This window comes from Alosa sapidissima, chromosome 3, assembly GCF_018492685.1.
Source record: "Alosa sapidissima isolate fAloSap1 chromosome 3, fAloSap1.pri, whole genome shotgun sequence".
NCBI classification, from domain to species: Eukaryota; Metazoa; Chordata; class Actinopteri; order Clupeiformes; family Clupeidae; genus Alosa; species Alosa sapidissima.
Genome location: NC_055959.1, coordinates 36,744,230 through 36,767,015, shown reverse-complemented (window position 1 = coordinate 36,767,015; position 22,786 = coordinate 36,744,230). Strand labels below are relative to the sequence as shown.

The 22,786-nt window shown below is 42.9% G+C and overlaps 2 protein-coding genes and 1 pseudogene across 2 annotated transcripts; 1 reads left to right on the top strand and 2 right to left on the bottom strand.

Moving 5' to 3' along the window:
• Positions 1–1,864: 1,864 nt before the first annotated feature.
• Positions 1,865–10,208, bottom strand: LOC121705552 (annotated as a pseudogene).
• Positions 10,209–16,199: 5,991 nt separating this feature from the next.
• LOC121706099 (dexamethasone-induced Ras-related protein 1-like) lies at positions 16,200–17,942 on the top strand. Its single transcript, XM_042087567.1, has 2 exons — positions 16,200–16,611; positions 16,773–17,942. Exons 1-2 carry the CDS (start codon positions 16,341–16,343, stop codon positions 17,291–17,293), a joined length of 792 nt encoding a protein of 263 aa, XP_041943501.1. The 5' UTR covers positions 16,200–16,340; the 3' UTR covers positions 17,294–17,942.
• Positions 17,943–18,022: 80 nt separating this feature from the next.
• LOC121706101 (mediator of RNA polymerase II transcription subunit 9-like) lies at positions 18,023–20,388 on the bottom strand. The gene is made up of 2 exons (XM_042087568.1): positions 20,250–20,388; positions 18,023–18,526 (listed from the first exon to the last, which is right to left on the bottom strand). Exons 1-2 carry the CDS (start codon positions 20,327–20,329, stop codon positions 18,307–18,309), a joined length of 300 nt encoding a protein of 99 aa, XP_041943502.1. The 5' UTR covers positions 20,330–20,388; the 3' UTR covers positions 18,023–18,306.
• Positions 20,389–22,786: the final 2,398 nt, after the last annotated feature.

The following is a 22,786-nucleotide window of genomic DNA, read 5'->3' as shown; positions in this document are numbered from 1 at the left end:
GATACTATAGGCAGACATACATACTATAGACACACTATAGTATGCAACTCTAATATGTGTGTCTATAGTGGGTATGTCTGTCTATAGTATGTATGTATGTATGTCTATATTGTGTATGTATGTCTATAGTATGTAATGTACCCCCAACTACCCCCGGGTTACACTGCTCTGGGTGTGTGTGTGTTCACTACTGGCTGTGCACTCATGATGTGCTGTGAGTGTGAAATGCAGAGAAAATAATTTCCCTTGGGATAAATTACTCTATCTAAACGCAAAACAATACACACACACACACACACACACACACACATACACACACACACACACACACACTTCACTGTCCTATAGGAATTAAGGTAAAAAATATAGTTTGCCATTCTGAACTCCAGTGGCAGGCAAAATGTCCTTTCATCCACTTGCGGTCAGTTTTGTAAATAAGATGCCATGTTTTAAGGTGCCAATAGCGTCAGAAACAGGCGGTTATATGGCACTAATTCAGAAACAGGCAGTTGGTTATATGGCACTAATTCAGAAACAGGCGGTTGGTTATATGGCACTAATTCAGAAACAGGCGGTTATATGGCACTAATTCAGAAACAGGCGGTTGGTTATATGGCACTAATTCAGAAGGTTACATGGCACTAATTCAGAAACAGGCGGTTGGTTATATGGCACTAATTCAGAAACAGGCGGTTGGTTATATGGCACTAATTCAGAAACAGGCGGTTGGTTATATGGCACTAATTCAGAAGGTTACATGGCACTAATTCAGAAACAGGCGGTTGGGTTATATGGCACTAATTCAGAAACAGGCGGTTGGTTATATGGCACTAATTCAGAAACAGGCGGTTGGTTATATGGCACTAATTCAGAAACAGGCGGTTTATATGGCACTAATTCAGAAACAGGCGGTTGGTTATATGGCACTAATTCTTAGCACATCAGGCCCTCAGAGTGTCTCACCCCAACTTCATTTCTGCACCGTACGTTGACTCTGAATTCATTGTCATGTTAGAGGTGCCTCAGTACAGCCAAAATGTCTCTACTTCTGTAAGCATGGCCCAGCAAAAATGCCTGTGGGAACACAATCACAAAGGGTAATTTTACTAACAATGGCCAGCTTCTTGGTAGCACAGCGACTATAATGACACCTTTCAGAGAACCTCACATTTCTGGACTCTCTTGACCTGACTTACAGGGTCACTGTAGTGTAGCCCTCTCACCTTCCTCCAGTCTGTGTGTGTGTGTGTGTGTGTGCATGAGTGCGTGACTGTGTGCATGTGTGTATGTGTGTGTCCATCCACATGTTTATGTGTGTGTGTGTGTGAGTGTGTGAGTGTGTGTGTGTGTGTGTGTGTGTGTGTGTGTGTGTGTGTGTGTGTGTGCGTGTGTGGTGTGGTGAAGGTGATATGTTATAGCAGAAGACTTTTGGGCAACAAACCACACATCCATCCACCCCAATATTCTATTGCCCCTAATATATCTATGCTGATGCTGTCTAACTCAGTCACTGACTGTAGTGCGTGACTGTAGCTTTCAGCCAGGAGTAGATGTCGTCAGGTGGTGTCCAACTTTCCCGGGGTGTTTCGACCCTGAACCTCAACACCCTCCAGTTGGCGGGTCGGCAGTGGTGGCCAGTCACTGCCCATCTCCTCCTGGCCCCCAGCTCAACTCCTCCCTTCTACTCCAGAGCCAGCAAGACGCTCTTTCTGCTGCCTCACCCAACCTACGGACAGCTGCCTTCCTCTCCCTTCCTGCTATACCCAGAGCTGTGAGTGTCTTCCACACAGACTGCGCCGGGAATCCCCTACACCCGACCTCAACCGGGAATAGCCAGGTCTGCCACCCTTTGGCCCTGCACTGCTCAACGAGGTCCTGATACTTGATGGCTTTCATAGGTCTCCTCGCACCCATCTTCCCACGGGACCGTCAGTTCAATCAAGATGATCTTCCTCCTCCTCCTCTTCCTCTGCCTCCTCAGACCATAAGACCACAGCGGTGTTTGCACAACCTGGGGGAAGACTAGTTTCCTTCCCAGGTCCACCATCTCCCAGGATTGTGCTGCTTGCAAGAGGCTCTTTTTGGTCTTCTTGGGGACTGTTGGTTTCTCCCCTTCTCTGATGAACTGAATGGATGTTGCCGGCCTTGTACTGGTCTGGCGCTTTTCCTGCCTCTCCCGCTCCAAGATGTCAGCCAGCGCACTGAGAACCTTGTCATGGCGCCACCTGCATCTTCCTTGGCCAAGAGCTGTTTTGCATCCTGCCAGTATGTGCACCATTGCTCCCCTCCCTCCGCATAGCCTACACAATGGGTCCTCCCTCATTCCCCATCTGTGGAGGTTTGTTGGTGATGGAAGGGTGTCGTACACTGAACGGAGCAGGAAGGAGATGCGAAAGGGCTCCAGTCTCCAGATCTCAGGCCACGTGATCTTCCGCTTCGGCAGGTCCCACTTTGTCCAGGCGCCTTGTACTCTAAGTTCAACGGCCCTAGACCTGCACTTTTCTTCCTCCAGGTTTCGGACCTCGCCTTGGATCATGTCCCTCGTCTGCCTTGGGTCTGCCTTTCCCCACTGCTTGAAGTGGGTGGATCCAAGTCCTTGCCTCCCTACGCATGGGTTCCCGATGATGTCCTTAAACTTCAATGAGCTTTCAGCTTGTGCCACTGATGTGTCAGCTGCCCATTTCTGTCCTGATCTCGTAGTGCCGCCTGCTCTTCTGACTTTTTCATCAGTGGAGTCTTGGTACATCATCACGACCCGGCACTTTGCCACCTTGAACTCTTCCACCACTGATGATAGGGGTAGTTGTACCTGACCAGACCTGGTGTATAGCCCTACTGACGTGAAGCTTGGTAGGATTCCGAGCCACTTGCGAAGGTGTTTGTTCACTCGCCTCTCGACTCCTTCCACTGCTGTCATAGGTACTTCGTAGATTGTCAGTAGCCACATGAGTCGTGGTAGCAGGCCGTGCTGGAAGAGCCAGGCCTTGAACTTTCCTGGTAGTCCTGACACCTCGATCTTACTCAGCCATGCATGTGCCTGTTTCTCTGTCCTGGTAATGCTGCATCTGTCGGTCAGGGATGAGTCATACCATTTCCCTAGGCACTTGATTGGGTTTTCCTCAATTGATGGTATCGTCTCCCCCTGTACTCACAGCTGGAACTTGCTGGTCACTTTCACACTTCTGATCACCATGCTTCTTGATTTCCTTGGTTTGAACTTCATCCGAGCCCATGTTGCCACGTCATCTAGAGCCTTCAGGATCCATCTTGCTTGCACATGGGTTGAGGTTGTTATGGTAAGGTCATCCATAAAGCCTCTTATTGGAGGTTGGCGGGTGCCAGACTCCATTGATGGCCCTCTGGATTCCTTTTCTGCAACCGTTATGAACAGGTTCATTCCCATGACAAACAGGATTGGGGAGATGGTGCAGCCTGTCACAATTCCCTTTTCAAGGTCCTGCCACTGGGTGGTGAAGTGGGTAGTTTTCTAGTGTTAATTTTGTCACCTATTTTTAATTTAGTCTTAGTCTTGTGACGAAATGTCCTTTTTAGTCTTTGTCATATTTAGTCATTCAAATATCATTTTTGTTAGTCAAGTTTTAGTCGACTAAAAGTCTCGTCATTTTAGTCTAGTTTTAGTCAAAAGAAAACTAAAGGTATCTTAGTCTTAGTCAGTTTTAGTCAACACATTTTAGTCTTTTTTTTATAACAATTTTTTTCTGATTACCATTTGAGTCAAATAGTGTTTCACACATCTCAATTTTCCAACAATATTGTGTGTCCACAGGGCTACTCGTCTGTTATAATTACTCATTCAGATTTTTTTTCAGTCAGTATGTTTACATGCACAGGTAAGTCGAGCTACAGTTATAGCTCGGCTGGGATTTGACCATAGACAGTAAAAGATTTGACTGGACCACTGTCATATTCGTAGACCAGTGTTTCTCAAAGTGTGGTCCGGGGATCACTGGTGGTCCGCAAGCTATCCCAAGTAGTCCGCGAGCAGACGTGGTAAAATATAATATAGATGAGTTGTTTGCAATATTGAACCAACTTGTATGTAAAAACAGTTCTGCAACACTGTCTATGTAAGATATGCCAGTTTAAATCATACAGTATGAATCCACACAATAAGCAAAGTGCAAAGACAATAAGCAAGGTGGTTCAGTGAGTAGGCCTATTGTGTAGACTAATTATAGACTATTGTTGAAGTAGGTCTAATCTTTTTTTTTTTTTAGCTAGGGTTAGTTAAGTGGTCCTGAAACTGAAAAAGTTTGAGAAACACTGTCATAGGCCAAACCCGGAGTATGTTTTACTCCGCCTCGCTAGATGGCGATATGCGCCCAAACACAACACATTCCCCAAACACTCTCCTTCTTAGCCATAGCTAACTTGCTAGCAAACTTTGCATCATCAGTCTACCTAGTTAAATAGTTGACATTACATGATGAACATTTTCGTATGGACATTCTGGGGGATGTTAATTTGTATGAGAGAAGCTTCAACTTCTGGGTATGTAGCATTGTGGCATAAAGCTTAGGTAGTTAGCTTGCTAACTCTGGCAGAAATTGCAGTGTTCTTGTTCCATGTAGTTTCGTGTTGCAGCCACAGGGTTGCAGCAACAGCACGTAGACTAGCCTACAGGAAAGCTGAACGTATGAACTCATTCGGAATATTTTTAAAACATAACAGCTAGATATTCTGTCTTATCATTTTGTAGACGAAAATGAAGAGAGATTTATCTTAGTTTTTATTTCATGCAAAACATTTTAGTCTCGTCTTTTTTCGTCAACAATAATGCATCTTAAGATAGTCTTAGTTAGTGTTTCAGGACATTACTGCCGTCTAGTCATCGTCTCGTCTTAGTCATGAAAAAAAAGGTCGTTGACGAACATATTTCCTCTAGTCTCGTCTGACGAAATTAACACTATTTTGAACCGTAGTTTGAATCCTCCGAAGTAGCTGGTAATTATACCCCTGGTGTGGTGGGGGATATGGTAGTGTTCCATAGCCGTGTTGATGAGGCCATGCGGGATTGAACCATATGCGTTAAGGTCGAGCCAGACAACCGTTAGGTTTCCTTTGCTCTCCTTGGCCTCCCGGATCAGCTGGTTGAGGATGCCCGTATGTTCCAAGCACCCGGAGAAGCCTGGAATACCGCCCTTCTGGACTGATGTGTTGACATATCTGTTCTTCACCATGTAGGTAGTCATCCTCTTTGCCAGGACAGAGAAGAATACCTTGCATTCGACACTTAGGAGGGAAATGGTTGGAGGAGTCCATTTCCTTGGGTACAAAACACCCCTCTGCTCTTTTCCAGGATGCTGGAATGATACCTTTTGTCCATATCCTTTGCAACAGTTTCCATAACCTGCGGAGGAGCATCGGGCATCTCTTGTATACATTATAAGGTATACCGCTTGGTCCTGGGGCAGATGCTGAACGGGCTTTCTGTACAATGTCCTGGACTTCTCTCCAAGTTGGTTCACTGGTATCAAGCTCTTCCTCCGGAGTTTCAGCAGTTCTGTTGATCTTTGGGTGTGCACCACAGGCTTGGTTCCTGAGGGCGTCACTGTGGCTCTCCTTAAGGAACTCCTCCACAACTTCCTTAGGGCTTGCTTCCCCCAGCAGGTTTTTGGTAAACCTGTACGGGTCCTTAAAAAACTGAGCCCGCTTGGCCTCCTTCTCCTTCCTCAGTTTCAGAGACCTTTCTGCCCTTCTCAGTCTGCAGAGTTGCTCTCGAAGTCCATTGGTTAGATCTTTAATGCCCTTCCTTTCTTCAGCACCTGCTGTTCTGAACTGCTTGTTGAGGGTCTTGATATCCCTCCTCAATTGCAAGATCTCTCTTGTCCTCCTGCTTGGCTGATTTACCTTGGTTCCTGCTCTTTCTCTCTTCTGTGCCAAAGCGCTCTCTGGCCATGGTGATGATGATTGTTGTCATACTGTCGATTTTCTTCTCGGCTGTTCCTGCTAATGTGGCCTCAAGAACTCTTTCTAGGTCCCCATCTAGTTGGTTCCATGCAGTGTTGTTGTTTGCTTGGGGCCATCTCACTTTCTCTGTCATAGTTTGGGTGCCTGAGGTACTGAGGAGAGTCCCTTCTGTGGCTTTGGTGTGCATTGGCAGGTGCTGAGAGGTCTCCTGTGCTGTGGGGTGCTTCCTGACTGGAGTCCTCCTGCGTCTCACTTAGTGTCTCCACCATGCGCTGCATCTGCTTCTTCCCTTCTCCACATTGGGTCTTATAGTCACAATAACGTGCTTATAGTAAACTTACTAAATCTTGAAACAAACATGAATAAAAGGCGCAAAATAAGGTTGGTGTAAGAGTTATCTGTGTGTTTATGGGATTAATGTGACCAGGGGCCGTATTCACAAAGCTTTCTTAAGACAAAAATACTTCTTAAGTCGTGCTTTCTTCCTATGTTTTGCTCTCTCCAGTTTACTAACAGGAGTGTCACAAATGTATCGATAGGCACAGTCAAACTGCCCGTGGCTGACTATAATTAAGTTCAGCAAGCTTAACTTTACATGTCATAACATCAACTAAACATAAGTCACACATCACACATTCATTCTATTACTTGTAAAATGAACGTAGCCTATTTCCTACAACTAGGTGCGATAATTGGCTATGTTATACTGAAGTTCCACAGTTAGCTAGCTAGCAAGCTAACCGTTTTGCATGGGATATTATGGTAAGTGTACATGCTAAATTTGTACATGCTAAATTTGTATAATACATGGGGTATTGCAAACGAATTAGGTTGGTAATGTACATAATTTCGACATGAGTAAGTTACATAAACATAATTCTTCATAACTGCCGTGTTAGTAAAATGACCTGAATGTCCTGTGAATTAATAACTAGATGTAACGTCAACGTGTGATTACTAGCTGTCTTTCAATTATATAATGTTAACATGTTTTCCGCTAAAATGGGGCGTGATGCAGATCAAATATATCTTTATGATGATGCGCCGTTAGTAGGCTACGTAAAGGCATGCTGCACACACTTGGTTGGGCTAACGAGCCGGCCAAAGAGTAGTAGCCTAGGCTGACGCATTAGTTGTGTCCCGCCAAAGATTTTTTTACCGTCACTTGTTCTGTTATCAACATTCCTCTTTGGCTGCTACTATTTGCGATGCACTCTGCTTTCGACATTCATTTACATTAGATTCCATTCTTTTCAATACAACTCCGCACACCAGCATCGCACTTTGCAGCTGTGTAAATCACGATTCAGTTATATTTGGTCGCTGCTCCATAAAACCCATTGTTCATCCAGTGTTTGCCTGTTAAAAACTTCGGCGTTGATGTGTGTGGCAAGTGACAGTGCACCATAGACTGTAGGCCTATAAAATGGCAATGCACTCATGTTGAAAAGTTCCTTATTTTCAACTGAACTCAAAGATAATGAATATAGTATGAATATAATATTTTCTGTTTGTTATGCCCTTTATAATGTGTGTAGGCCTACATTTTGTGCATGCACTTCTGCAATAGCATTTATTTCAGTTTATATCAGCTATATTTCTGAAGAATATATTGTGTTGCCTCAGGTCTGCTGCACATCTTTTGAAATTTGATTTGAAATACTCAAATAGACCTATGTCTTAAAGTTCAGTTAATAAAGTAACTTGCTTTGCTTTCATTTGAATCCCAATCAAGATAAACAATAATTGCTTTATTGTTAATATGGACTCCTGGAAAGTTCAGAAATGCAAAATAATAACATTTTAATCATATGATAAAATATGTGATTAATCGTGATTAACTATAGGAATTCAGCGATTAATCGTTATTAAAAATGTGTAAAAACGCTGTATTAGTGTAACAGACTGCAAAATACAGTAGTAAAGTGTTTGTATTTCTGAACAACATCATGCAAAGAAGCCGTGACCTGTTTGTGTCTTTGGTTAAATGTCCTGGTGGTGAGTGCCTTCTCACACACATACCTATACGTTCCTACAGTTTGCACAGTGGAGACTCTAGCCCAATCCTAACCCAGTATGCACACATGCCCAATCCTAACCCAATAACACATTTTCTAGCAATGAGGGCTGGCAGAAAGGTCTTTGCAAAAGTTCTCTCAAAAATGGGCTGCCTGTCTGCATCAATTTACACATGACACTGTGTGTGTGTGTGTGTGTGTGTGTGTGTGTGTGTGTGTGTGTGTGTGTGCAACGTGGGTAGTGTGTGTGTGCATCGTGAGTAAACACATGAACTGAGTCGTGATTCAAACAGACTGAGGGACATGCACTCACCAGCTTGGGTCGCTATGTGTGAGTCTCTCACATAGTCACACACACACACACACACACACACACACACAAAGACACATAGTCACACAGACACACACACACACACACACACACACACACACACACACACACACACACACTAATGCACAAACACAGATGATTGATTCTCAGTTAAGCAGCCTTAGTAGTCCTATATCACACACAGCCTGATGATTGATAGCAAGGAACACATTCTTTAAGTCATGTCTATACTGTTGATCACAAAACAGTGACTCATCATCAACTCTTTCTGTCTTACAACATCTGTGATATGACATCATTCCCTGTCTCTCTACCTTATACAATATCTATGATATCCATTCCCTGTCTACATTACACAGCATCTATGATATCCATACCCTGTCTCTACATTATACAGCATCTATGATATCCATACCCTGTCTCTACATTATACAGCATCTATGATATCCATTCCCTGTCTCTACATTATACAGCATCTATGATATCCATACCCTGTCTCTACATTATACAGCATCTATGATATCCATACCCTGTCCGAGGGACACCAGCCAAAACAGCATTTTACATGACATTGTACCACAGAGACCTTCTCTCTATGTACAGTAATTAGTTTGGTCATACTTTTAACCATCAGTTGGCAGACACATGTTTTGAGCTCACATGTCTAACGTACCACAACACATCGACTTTGGACGTTGTCCTCCTCCACTCCACCGCCGTTTCTCCTGGTCATGATGTCCTCCCGTCCTGCTCCTTCTCAGGGTCAGAGGTCAAATGCTCCATATTGTTTTGCTATTCTGGTTCTGCCTCCCGTGTATTCTGGGTAGAAATGAGCAGAAAGAGATATGCACATACACGTTATGTGTGAATAACTCATAAAGATCTACAACACACATTTCACTTTTTTCAGTTGATATCTAGACATGGAAATATAATGTTCTTGTTTTACTCTGCCTGGCATTGGCTATCGCAGTCCCTATTTTATAACCTGGTCCTGAGGTTACATGGAATTGTAAACTCTTGAGCGGTTCTTCAAAGGTCACTGCTGTGTTGCTGCTGAGCAATGACCCCAATTTTAGCCATGTAATGGTCCTTTGATTCCATTAAAGCTAAGCCCCTATCATTTCTGTGTAGCATTTCAATGGCCCATATCAAATTAGCCCATTTCGCTCCCACATACCCAGTTGAGAGAGAGATACACATGGGCCAAAATACACCAAGGCCGTGGAGAGAGAGAGAGAGAGAAAGAAAGAGAGAGAGAAGGAGAGAGAGAGAGAGAGAATGGGAGAAATGTGGAGCTGGTTGACCCAATGCAGTTTAGAATTAGGTCAGCCTGCACAAATGAATATTGAAACTGAAATATTAATGCATAATAAACAGTGACTAATCAGAAGTCCTTGGTCAAGCAAAAATGGAGCGAGGACCAACATGTGAGTCAGTAAAGGTGACCAACTTAACCTGCTTGTTCCGACTGAACTTTTTATCCTCAAATGGATACTCTCCTGCATATACATTAGGCTACTATTTCCTGCAATTGATTTGCTGACGTTCTCCCTCAAAATGCATGCCTCAGCCACTAGCATTCTGTCATACCATACCTATTAAAGAGGTTGTTAAATGGTAATTATATATATAAAAAAAGAAACAACAACTGAGAATGACCTTTTGGAATATTGACCATGATGCTACCTCATGCCAACCTTCATGATAATAAAACAGATAACACAGCAGTGGTAATGTCTCTAATAATGATAATGGTCTGCACTCAGTCTCAAAGGATGTTCATTCAGTGTGTTTTGGCAAGGAAGGTATAAAAGTGTAACAACCTCACCACAGGCGTACACATCCAGCTTGACCTCTTCACTGACCCCAACTAATTTGTCACACAACGTGGGTTTCTGAGCTTGTAGCCTCTGTCTCAAAATCATGTCAGCTCTCATCCAACACAACATGCCACACAACATTTTGTGCAAGCCATGGTTCTGTGTTCTGTCCAAACTGGAAATACATGGATGCTTCTGTAGTGAGACTATTACATATGATTAGGAAAGCTAGATACCGCATTGTCCGTCGAGTTCTGTTAGGTGACATCGTAAACACGGCCGCCATATTGGTGGGGGCAACACCTTTATTGTCTATGGGCAACACTTGCAGCCAATCAGAGACACCTGCCTGATTTCCAGTCAGAGTCACGTGCTCCTCCATTGGCCTCCAGTGATTGTTGCCCCCACCAAGATGGCGTCGCTATTTGCGTATGTTCTGGAGCTTAATGCGGTATAATATGTATGGGTAAAACTCCCCTCCCTCCTATTTTTCACAAACTAACCACTAGATGAAGTTGTTGTTATTGTTTCTATGCACTATGTTGACAATGGTGATGTTCAAGTATGCACCATAAAATGGATGCATGTAATGTAATAATGTAAAATTAAAGTATTATCTTATCTTGGGGCAGCCCAAGACTACTGGCTAGCGCCTCGGACTTGTAACCGGAGGGCTGCCGGTTCGAACCCCGACCAGTAGGCACGGCTGAAGTGCCCTTGAACAAGGCACCTAACTGCTCCCCGAGCGCCGCTGTTGTTGCAGGCATCTCATTGCGCTGGGATTAGTGTGTGTTTCACTAATTCACGGATTGGGATAAATGCAGAGACCAAATTTCCCTCGTGGGATCAAAAGAGTATATATACTTATACTCTTTATCTTATCTTAATGTACTTAAAAACAATGGATATCAAGGCAAGTGCTTTAATTCAAACAGTACAAACCGTATCTGAAAGGCTGTGGTATACTCTTCATTGACTTCTTATATTAAATTTGAATCCCTCACTCTGGCCTACAAGACACTTCCTGTAAGTATGTAAGTATATATACTCTTTTGATCCCGTGAGGTCTCTGCATTTATCCCAATCGGTGAATTAGTGAAACCCACACAGCACACAGTGTACACACAGTGAGGTGAAGCACACACTAACACGGAGCAGTGAGCTGCCTGCTACAACAGCGGCGCTCGGGGAGCAGTGAGGGCTTAGGTGCTTTGCTCAAAGGCACTTCAGCCGTGGATGTGGGCACGAGAGAGCAGTGCTCAACCACTTCCCTCGCCCACATTTTTCCTACTGGGTCGGGCCAACCCTTCGGTTACTACCCTGAAGCCCTAGTAGGCCACGGCTGCCCCCAACGTGGACGTGCACCTTGCTATCTCACTCAGGCCTACAGGACACTAACTGGACGTTCACCTTGCTATCTCACTCAGGCCTACAGGACACTAACTGGACGTGCACCTTGCTATCTCACTCAGGCCTACAGGACACTAACTGGACGTGCACCTTGTTATCTCACTCAGGCCTACAGGACACTAACTGGATGTGCACCTTGCTATCTCACTCAGGCCTACAGGACACTAACTGGACGTGCACCTTGCTATCTCACTCAGGCCTACAGGACACTTACTGGACGTGAAAATGTAGGTTATATATGCATTTAATTTAACCTGTTAATTTAAATGCTAATGTAATTTTGTTTTGATCTCATTGCAAGTTGCTTTAGACAAAAGCATTTGCTAAGAACTATAAACATAATTTATTGGCAACGCACTGTCAGGCACTCGTATCAGAATTTTTTTTTTTTTTTAATCTCTAGATTTGAGCCTTGTACTGTACCTGGCAAGTATATATACTCTTTTGTTCTCGTGAGGGAAATTTGGTCTCTACATTTATCCCAATCCGTGAAACACATGAATTAGTGAAACACACTCAGCACACAGTAAACACACACTAATCCCGGCTGCAAAAAAAGCGGCGCTCGGGAGCAGTGAGAGGTTAGGTTGTAGCCGTGCCACTGGTCGGGGTTCGAACCGGCAACCCTCCGGTTACAAGTCCGAAGTGCTAACCAGTAGGCCACGGCTGCCCCTGGGTGGCACACGTGGACACACGTGTTGGGGATCGCATTTCAAAAATACACCGGAAAGCAGTTCAGGGGATCTCAATCGCTATGGCCCTGTCCTGTACTACAGGTGAAAAAAACACACAACTCTGCTTGTGCACAGTACAGGGCACAGATAACCCTATTTCTATCCAACACTGACCCTAAAGTCTTCTGACCAAGGTGACAAAATGGTGGCTTGTTTTGTACCGTGCCTCCGCCTGGTACACAAAGACAGGAACCTTTTGGTCAGCCGTTCCTGTGAGCCTTGCTACGGCGCCGATAATCTCCGTCCGCCTTTGTCCCGAAGCCCCGGGGTGCTGTGGCATCAGCCCGCTAAAATATGACTCCGCACGTGTCCACCCTCAATATGCATAACTGAGAACATAGTGATCTAATTACTGGCCAATGAGCTCGGCCTCTGCGCCTGCCCACCCCACCCATGTTACACAAACTTGTCACTGACACCCACCCCCTGCAGTCACCTACCGCTGGGGACAGGAAAACAGCCAGTCCGCCACACACACACACACACACACACACATAAAGACACAAGACGTACAGAGGAAAACACACACACACACACACGCGCGCGCACACACACACTGTATATACTTGAGGATTACACTCTATTCCCACTACTCTCACAGACATGTATTATTTACTGAAAAATATGAAATGATCATTAAAATATTACCACGGTAACAGATTATGCAAAGTATGAAACTGATCCAACAGGTGTTTTTTGGCTAAAAAATGCCTCAGCCAAATGTAATGTAATGTTTAACCGACCCCCCCCCCCCCCCAAAAAAAAAAAACAAACAAACAAAAAAAACACACCTTAAAGGTGCTCTAAGCGATGCCACACATACTCTGTAGCACCACCCTAGGGGAAGCAGCTCAAATTCAAGATGGAGGGGGTGGATGTCATCTTCTAGTGTGTCCATGGTTTTTTCTGTGTACTGTCTCCTGTGTGCTGTATAGATTATCTGGTGTTTTTTGAGGTCACCCTATGATTTCCCCTGAAATTTTAGCAATTCTGGACAGCTTGTTCTTATTGTGTAAAGTCAAGTGACCATACCATACACAAATGTTATAGGAAAGGAAGCTCTCAATTAAACTGACACATGTCCTCTCAAGAATATTACAGCTGACTCCAAATTAAAAACAGTCTTTGGCTGGCCTTTTTGCTTAGCATCAGCATTTTCAGTGAAGTTTAGTTTATCGTCAATGTATGTTCCCAAATACTTAAAACAATTAACAATTTCTACAGCTTGATTTGTTCATATTATATCTGTTCATATACTAGTATCAAGTATCTGGGTCTCCACCTGGACAATAAACTGGACTGGTCAGCCAACACTGATGCACTCTACAAGAAAGGACAGAGCAGGCTGTACTTCCTGAGGAGGCTGCGGTCCTTCAATGTGTGCAGCAAGCTCCTCAGGATGTTCTATCAGTCTGTTGTGGCCAGCACCCTCTTCTATGCAGTGGTATGCTGGGGAGGAAGCACAAAGAAGAAGGATGCTGGGCGACTTGACAGGCTGGTAAGGAAGGCTGGCTCTGTAGTGGGAGCTGAACTAGAGTGCATCACTTCAATATCTGACAAAAGGACCCTAAACAAACTGATAAACATCTTGGACAATGAATGTCATCCGCTCTACAGCACTATCAAAAACCAAAAGAGCTTGATCAGCTGGAGACTTCACTCACTGCCATGCACAACTGAAAGGCTGAGGAAGTCATTTGTTCCTTGGGCCATTGAACTGTTCAATGCCTCACTAAAGGGAAGAAGAGAGATAGACTTCTCTGCTTAGTCTGTCTGCCTCTCCACCCTCTCCATGTCCATGTTTTTTTGAGTACTGACTGCCCACTACTGCTTACTACTGTTTTACTACTGTTTTACTATTGTACACAGCCTAATGTTTTCACTACTGTTTTACTGCTACACTGTTACCTCAACCTGTTCTTGCACTGAAATAGTTTTTATTTTACCTTGTCTACATTACACTTTACTCTCCTATTTGTATATATTATTTATGCTGGTCTCTAGACCCTACTGTTGCACTGCTGGACTAATGTTGGACTACTTTTTTGCACCTTCACCATGACACCCACTCTCTTGAGCACCTTGCCAGGCACACACAACTAAGGACTATGGCTGGACTACTGTTTGCACCTTCACCATGACACTCACTCCCTTTAGCACCTCACCAGTCCTGGCCCTGTCACTACAAGCGTCTTATGCTTGATCACCCTCAAGCACATTGGACTTTCTTAATTTAACTTATATAGTGTATTTAGTATTTAGTTTTGTTAGCTTCTTATCTTATCTTCTACTGTCTTTATTGTACAGTGGAGTTTAGTTATATGTTTATACTTATACTAATGTTTACCATTTCTGTTGTAAGTGCATGTTGTGTGTTATGTCTGTATGCTACTGAGACCCTTGAATTTCCCCTTGAGGATCAATAAAGTATCTATCTATCTATCTATCTATCTATCTATCTATCTATCTATCTATCTATCTATCATATTAGTGGTGTTGGAGCACCTGTGTGATTAAGAATGAGCGTCTTTGTTTTACCTGCATTGAGTAAAAGTGAGCTGGTCAACACTGTTCAACATAGTCAGATATACTGTCATCCTTGTGAAATAGTCATCCTATGAAAGGTGTGCAAGCTTGCTGTTATGTTAAGAGGCACCTGATTGGGTGCTGATTGCTCAATTAAGGCCATGAATCAGTAGTTTCACAATGACTAGGGTGAGCACTTGACATTTTTTACATACATGTCTGTGTACATGCAAAATGTGTGATGAAATGTGTGATGCAAAATGTGTGATAACTATGTGGTGTTGCTAATGACTAGATCTGCAAGCACCTTGACAATTGGACAAAGAAGTGCATTGGGGCAGAAGTGCAATAAGTACATTTGTTGGCACTAAACACATCCTTTAGTCATTTTTGTCCCCAAATCAACCACTTCAACACATTATATATAACAAAATGTTACTGGGGGCTAAAAAACGATAGCACCATTGCACATTTTGGAATATGTTACAATTGTGATGTTGAAGAAAAGAGAGAATTATCATAATTCTAATGGAAAAGGCAGGTGTTTGAAATACAGTATGGTCCAATTTTCTGTCAAACATAAGTTCAGAAATATAGCTGACCAGTTGAATATATTTTGCAAATTAACTTCAGATATGCATCAAACCAGTAAAAGCATGATCAACAAAATGTCTGCATATTTTAACATCAAAATGACATTGTAAAAGTTTTTGTCCACTCCAACACATTTTACATAAATATGCTGTTAAAATATATATGACGATGTAACTTAAGTTGTCCATTAAATCTTATTCGAAGAAAGATTGAAATCTTGCATGTTTAGGACTGACTAAAAGCGAATGGGAGGCTGTCATAAAACCTGGGCTGGTTTTGAGACTTCAGTATGCCCTCTAGCGATTGCATCACGTAATTTATACATCTCGTGCACTTGCTATCCACGCTCTCCAACTGCTTGGCAAACAGGCAACAGGGTGAAAATGTCTGTATATTTTAATTTATCATAATGTAATTACACTCTCTGCAGTGATTAAGCATAGTCTTTCGATAAAACTGCTCACATAGAGAAGTAAGGACGTTGAACATTAGGCTATTTAACATTACTCTCACCTGGTATTAAGTGTATTATATCTCAATAAAATATTAGGCTACAAAAAACGTGTTAAATTGTTGTCTACTAATGCATTAGTGTTAAATGACAGCAGAGTCGCCTACATAACCAATACTGTTCTGACCGGTGCGCAGCTATGCTTTGCGAAATCAAAACAAGGGGTGGGGGGGGGGGGGGGGGGGGGCACTGGGCTACGGCCACAGACCACAGCTATACTTTCAGGTTAGATTGCAGCCCGAAAGGGACAGGCTGACGCAAAACTACACCCTACCAATTGCTGACCGACTTGATCGCATGGGTGCGTAACGGATGACGCGCTTGAGAGGAGTGGTTCATCTTCAGTATTTAAAGCTGACGGCGCGACCGGACCGCAACAGTTCGCTACTGACTAGAGCTGAGCATTGACCAGCAGTCCTACGACTCGCTTCTGATTTCAGAAGTTCTTCACCGACCGCAATCATGATTAAGAAAATGACACCCTCGGATAACGAGTTCGACATCCCGGCCAAAAACTGCTACAGGATGGTGATTCTGGGATCTACAAAAGTTGGGAAGACAGCTATCATTTCTCGGTTTCTCAATGAGCGCTTCGACGACCAGTACACGCCGACCATTGAGGATTTCCATAGAAAGTTCTACAGCATTCGCGGGGATGTGTACCAGTTGGACATTTTGGACACATCAGGGAACCACCCATTCCCTGCAATGAGAAGACTATCTATTCTGACAGGTAAATTAAAATTGCAAGTTGATTGTTATGCGATTAGAAGTTTGCATTTTTCAGTTTTTGCAGATGCACACCGCATTGTGTGAATGTAAGCTACAATAACATCTGTGAACAGCTATCCTTATCGTGAACTAATGGAAATTTAATGTTTGTATGCTTTTTAGGTGATGTGTTCATCCTGGTTTTCAGCCTGGACAATCGTGACTCCTTCCAAGAGGTGCAGCGTCTCAAGAAGCAGATACTAGAAACGAAATCTTGCTTGAAAAACAAGACAAAGGAGAACATTGACGTACCTCTGGTCATCTGTGGAAACAAGTGCGATCGCGAGTTCTACCGCGAGGTCAAGGATGAGGAGATAGAGCAACTGATTGGTGGGGATGAGCACTGCGCCTACTTTGAGATCTCAGCTAAACGGAACACAAATGTGGACCAGATGTTCAGCAAACTTTTCACTATGGCCAAGCTGCCCAGCGAAATGAGCCCGGACCGCCACAGGAAAGTTTCGGTGCAGTACTCCGACGTGTTGCACAGAAAATCATTCAGAAACAAGAAATTCAAAGACGGCGACGCATATGGTATCGTGGCCCCGTTCGCACGCCGGCCAAGTGTACAAAGTGACTTGATGTACATCAAAGAAAAAGCAGTCGGCGGGGGCCAGGGCAAAGACAGGTGTGTTATCTGTTGAACTTCCGAACTTGACAAATGGGTGAAGTCAAATTCGAGACAAGACAAAGCCGAGGGAACTAGGTGAGAGGACTCCACCTGGGCGCTCAGGTCGAAGAGAACCAGGCTCTCAGCGATGTTTACGGTCGCAGAAGGTGACAATGGTGGAGTAGTCATGGTCAGTAAACATGACATCCCACCTCCGAGGTCAGAGTGACGCGCGGCGGGGTCCAGATGCACCCCGGGACAGTATTCAGTTTTGTTCCTCTGCATTGACAAAGAGAACATTGCACCTGTCCAAGAATGTACAAGAATCCCACATGGATGATATAAAGAACATTTGTTTACGTTTTGAATGAAAAAAAAGAGACTATTTTTACTTGAATGCTGCATTGCATTATGAACAAATGTGAATCCACATGAATGTATATTTATTCTTATATGTCAACGATTACTCTTCATATTAAATAAAAGTAAAAAAAAAAAAGAATCTGTGTGTTTGGGAGCCATTTCCTTACACTACACTATCCAAGTTAGCTCCAACACTATCCATAGATTATATGGTATGCATCTTTTTCACTACATTTTTATATACTAAGAGAGCAATCAACTATTAGGCAGCTAAGGTCTGGATCTCAGATCATTTAGAATGAAAATCCTTCCACAATTGGAGAAAATGTTAATCAGGTGAGAGAGTGGGATGGACAACTCGAATGTTTTGTTGGTTTGTTTTACTTTCCAGCAAATTTTATTGCAAAAATGAAAATTACAACACACCACAACAATATAGAAAAAACAGAGCTGCCTCGGTCACTCTCACTCCCTCTCCTCACACACACACATACACAAAAAGACCCCATTAGAAAATGGGTTGGTTGAAGGCCTTGTGTGGGAAGTCCTGGCCAGGCATCAGCAACTTGCACAAAAAAAAGACCCTATTAGAAAATGGGTTGGTTGAATGTCTTATGTGAGAAGTCCTGGCCAGGCATCAGCAACTTGACAGCCATGCAGGACAGTTAATGTGTCCCATTGGCTTCAGGAGGCTTTAGGCACCTCAAACATGCAGAGGCTTTTGTACTTCTGCAGCAGCTGCTTCTTGGTGCGGACCTGCTCGCGTAATGTCTCCAGCTGCTGCTGCTGTGCCGTGGGGCTCACGTCGATCCCAGGCATCAGCGCTATCTGCTCTCGGGACTCCTGGATCTTCGCCTTGAGCTTCGACAGCTCCTGCTGCACATCAGCTCCATCTTTGTCCATGCTGTGGAAGCACAACACACATTCAGCACAACATCACTGAAAGGGGGAGAGATGCTTCTAAACCGCATAATGACACACCTCTAGGGACATGGTAAATACTGCAATCAATGTATCCTAATATGACATTGCATATTACCCACTTTTTATGAAAACCTGGGTCCATCAAAAAAAAGTCAAAAAATGTCTGTCAAAAGAAGCACGCCATCAACATGCACAGAATATATTCTTATATATGCACAGAATTCTTGAATTTCCCCTGGGGATCAATAAAGTATCTATCTATCTAGAATATATGGAGTTAAAAATCCTTACATAATGGGCATGTCAGATTTATCTTTAGGACTTGGGGAGTCGAGGGGATTCCTAACCTCACAATGCCAATTCAAAACCTATTGAAAAACAGCAGTTTCTATCAGTCCACATCTGCTGATAGCCAACATGGATATACCATAGCAACATGGATATACCAAGAAGCAGATACTAGAAACGAAATCTTGCTTGAAAAACAAGACAAAGGAGAACTTGGGGAGTCGAGGGGATTCCTAACTCACAATGCCAATTCAAAACCTATTGAAAAACAGCAGTTTCTATCACTCCACATCTGCAGATAGCCAACATGGATATACCAAGAAGCAGATACTAGAAACGAAATCTTGCTTGAAAAACTAGACAAAGGAGAACTTGGGGAGTCGAGGGGATTCCTAACTCACAATGCCAATTCAAAACCTATTGAAAAACAGCAGTTTCTATCACTCCACATCTGCAGATAGCCAACTTGGATATACCATAGCGGCCTCTCTCACTCGCGTGAGATTGTGATAATGGCAATAATGCTGCCAACTAACCAAAACCCTTGTCGGAATGTCATTAAACGCAAGGTGTTATTGTAGCTAGGCTAGTTCCCGTCAACACAGACGTGTTTACTCGAGTAAACCTGAAGAAACTCAGTCTGGATGAATTCTTTCTTTTAGCTTGCCATTTTTATTTGTTCTTTGCTGTGTGTAGGTTATTCAACGCATGATTACTTACACCGCACAGACCTGTCACAGAACAACCATTCGCCGAGGTCACTGGATACACAAGGAATCACGTAGCTGCTAGGCAAAAACTATGCACTCAGTAACCACTACCAAGAAATGTCAACTCATTAGTTTTAAACAACGTCGATTTAGTGTAAACTTGAAGAAGAGTACCAGTGGCAGAACACTAACATTATCAGAAGTTCTTAACACATCTAACTAAACGTTAACGTGAACTAAGTTAACGTTTATTACATTGATGGTCGACATTCATACCGCGCCATACGCGTGTAATGTGTAAGCAACTAAAGACTAACACTACACTGCTAATTCATCTGTAGTGTACAGTCTTACAATTGGAAAACAAAAACTAACATTACAATCAACGCAACGCTGCTAAAAGCTAAGTTTAAGCGCAATCAATAGGCTAAGTTTTACTCATATGCATATAGTTAGTTTTGAAATTCAACAAGGACTGCATAATTAATTATATTGCGTGATGATTGTATTACCGAGGTGAGAAAACACTCGTAATCAAAAGGATTATATTAAGAAAATAACTGCCAGTAACGTTAGCTGTAACCTTAACCTAACATTACAGCTAACAAGGTAAAAACGTTTATAACTAAACAGTTCAACAACTTAATATTCTTTAGTATCGCCAAATGTAATGCCAATTACCACGTGTAGAACAATCAGTCATACCCTTTAATTATATCGTGAACCAAGGGTAATAACGAGTAATCCTCATCTGGAGTTTCTTGTTTTGTCTTCTCGGTCGCCATTGTTGATCCTTGGTCTCGGCGCACACATATGACATCATCAATATATATTTGTTCTCTCTTTTGATGCTTGCCCACCTGCATAATATAGGCCTAGTGGTAGCATTTGGCCTTTTTTTGAATATAGAAAGTTAACCAAAGGCTAAATCCATTCGGACTAGGACACAAGCAAGCAAACTAAAAGTCGGTCAAATGAACGGTAAGAGGGAAGGGTAATAATTTAACGTGGTATTTTGTGTTGGTTGGGTACTTTCCTGAAGATTCAGGCTTATGAAAAGAAGACCCTCCATTGGACCACAGATACATATGCCTAATAACTTAAACAAACAAATAAGCTAGTCTAGTCTTGTCCAACAGATGTTTACCCAAGATTACAGGCCTATTTTAGCCTGGGCATTATGGATGGCTGACCAAAGTCGCCTAAAGTTTTCCAGGCAGAATGTAGGCTATATATTCCTATTTATATATATATCTCCCTGCAGGACATTTACACCACCCGCCTCACCCGCAAAGCACTAATGATTGTCAAGGATACAACCCACCCTGCACACGAACTGTTCAGCCTCCTGCCCTCTGGAAAGCGGTACAGGAGCCTCCGCTCCCGCACCACCAGACTGGCAAGTAGCTTCATCCACCAAGCAATCAGGATGCTGAACACTCTACCCACTCTCCCATCACTGACAGCCCCCCCCCACCCACCAGCCAACCAGGAACCTAGGAAACTAGGATCCTGTCTACCAAACCCCCCCCCCCCCCCAGTTACTTCATGTAACTGTTAAGACTATAGAAATATACAACACAACTACCTCTATTTTTTTTTAAATATATGTCCTATATTTCTATTTTGATACATACATGTTCTATATTTCAGTCTTGCACTTTAATTTAATGTTTATTGTCTATGGCTATGTCCATAGTATGTCTATGTCTGTATTTAAAGCATGTCTATGTCTGCATGGGAAAGTAAGAAACGAAATTTCAATTCTTTGTATGACCAGTGCATGTAAAGAAATTGACAATAAAAGCCGACTTGACTTGACTTGACTATTTGTGCAGTTTCATAGATAAAAGCTTTGGGATAGACCTGTAACAATGTTACATACCAACATTTTCTGTCTCTTCTATTATTATCTATGCATATAATTCATAGAACTGTATAATTAAAGGGTCTGCCATGTTGCTTTTTTAAAAGAATCATCTTTGTATATTTTGTACATTTATTTCAGGTACAAAATACAAATGTAGTTGGGAGAGGGTTATTCTCATCAGCATGATTCTTTATTAATATTTGATTAGCTATTTTGTGTAAGTAAGAAACTGCTGCCATATGAAAAAAAAAAAATGTAGGCTGATTTCAAAATGTAAAGATTGGTGTGACCTAGAAGGCTTTCATGTGTGAAGCAGATAAGGTCAAGCCCTTCACCTTACACTTGGCAACCACTTGGTGAAGTCTCCACATTTCGTTTGTCTACTGCAACAGAGCAAGCGGCCTGAAGCATGGTCTGTTCACAGCCTTTCCATGCCTGTGCACTGTGCAAACAGTGATGAGAAGTGCAGTGGGTATATAGGGCACTGGCGCCCTGCATGTCTTCTACGTCAAAAGACTGCTTTCATCAAACAACAGGTAGCAAAAAGAAATACAAAAGCGGCACAGTCAACACTTAAACTCAGTAATAAGCATGGGGAAAGTAGTGAAAGGACTGTAATATCCTGTAATAATAGTGGGGCAGCCGTGGCCCACTGGTTAGCACTCTGGACTTGTAACCTGGAGGGTTGCCGGTTCGAGCCCCGACCAGTGGGCTGCGGCTGAAGTGCCCTTGAGCAAGGCACTGCGCCGGGATTAGTGTGTGCTTCACCTCACTGTGTGTTCACTGTGTGCTGTGTGTGTTTCACTAATTCACTGATTGGGTTAAATGCAGAGACCAAATTTCCCTCACGGGATCAAAAAAGTATATATACTTATACTTATATTTTTAGCAGGAAATATATATTTTTGTGTATGTCTTGTCATATTATTTAGCTGCAGCTGCAGCAGGTGTCGAGTAAATCAGGTTTCTAGGCCAAGTATACTTCCGTATCCAAGGAATTTGGTCTCTGCATTTATCCCATCCGTGAATTAGTGAACACACAGAGCACACAGTGAACTCACAGAGTTTAATAAATTCACTCACCCTTATTTTCTCCTGGATTATACCTGATATGACAGACGGTAGGCTGATATGAATGCATTAATTTAGACTCAGATATGAAGTGATTGTTGTGACATATCAACAGCTGGTTGTCAGCAAACATTATCCGTGTGAATATGAGCATAGTCACCCTATCTGATCTTGTCCCCCTCTGCTTGTTGATTGGTGGCCTTTTTGATGCTAAATTTATGGTGATAGTTTTCATTTGCCAGACCAGTTTTGCCATTGGCAAATATCTGAAACTGTTTGACTCGGGTGATGTTTCAACTTG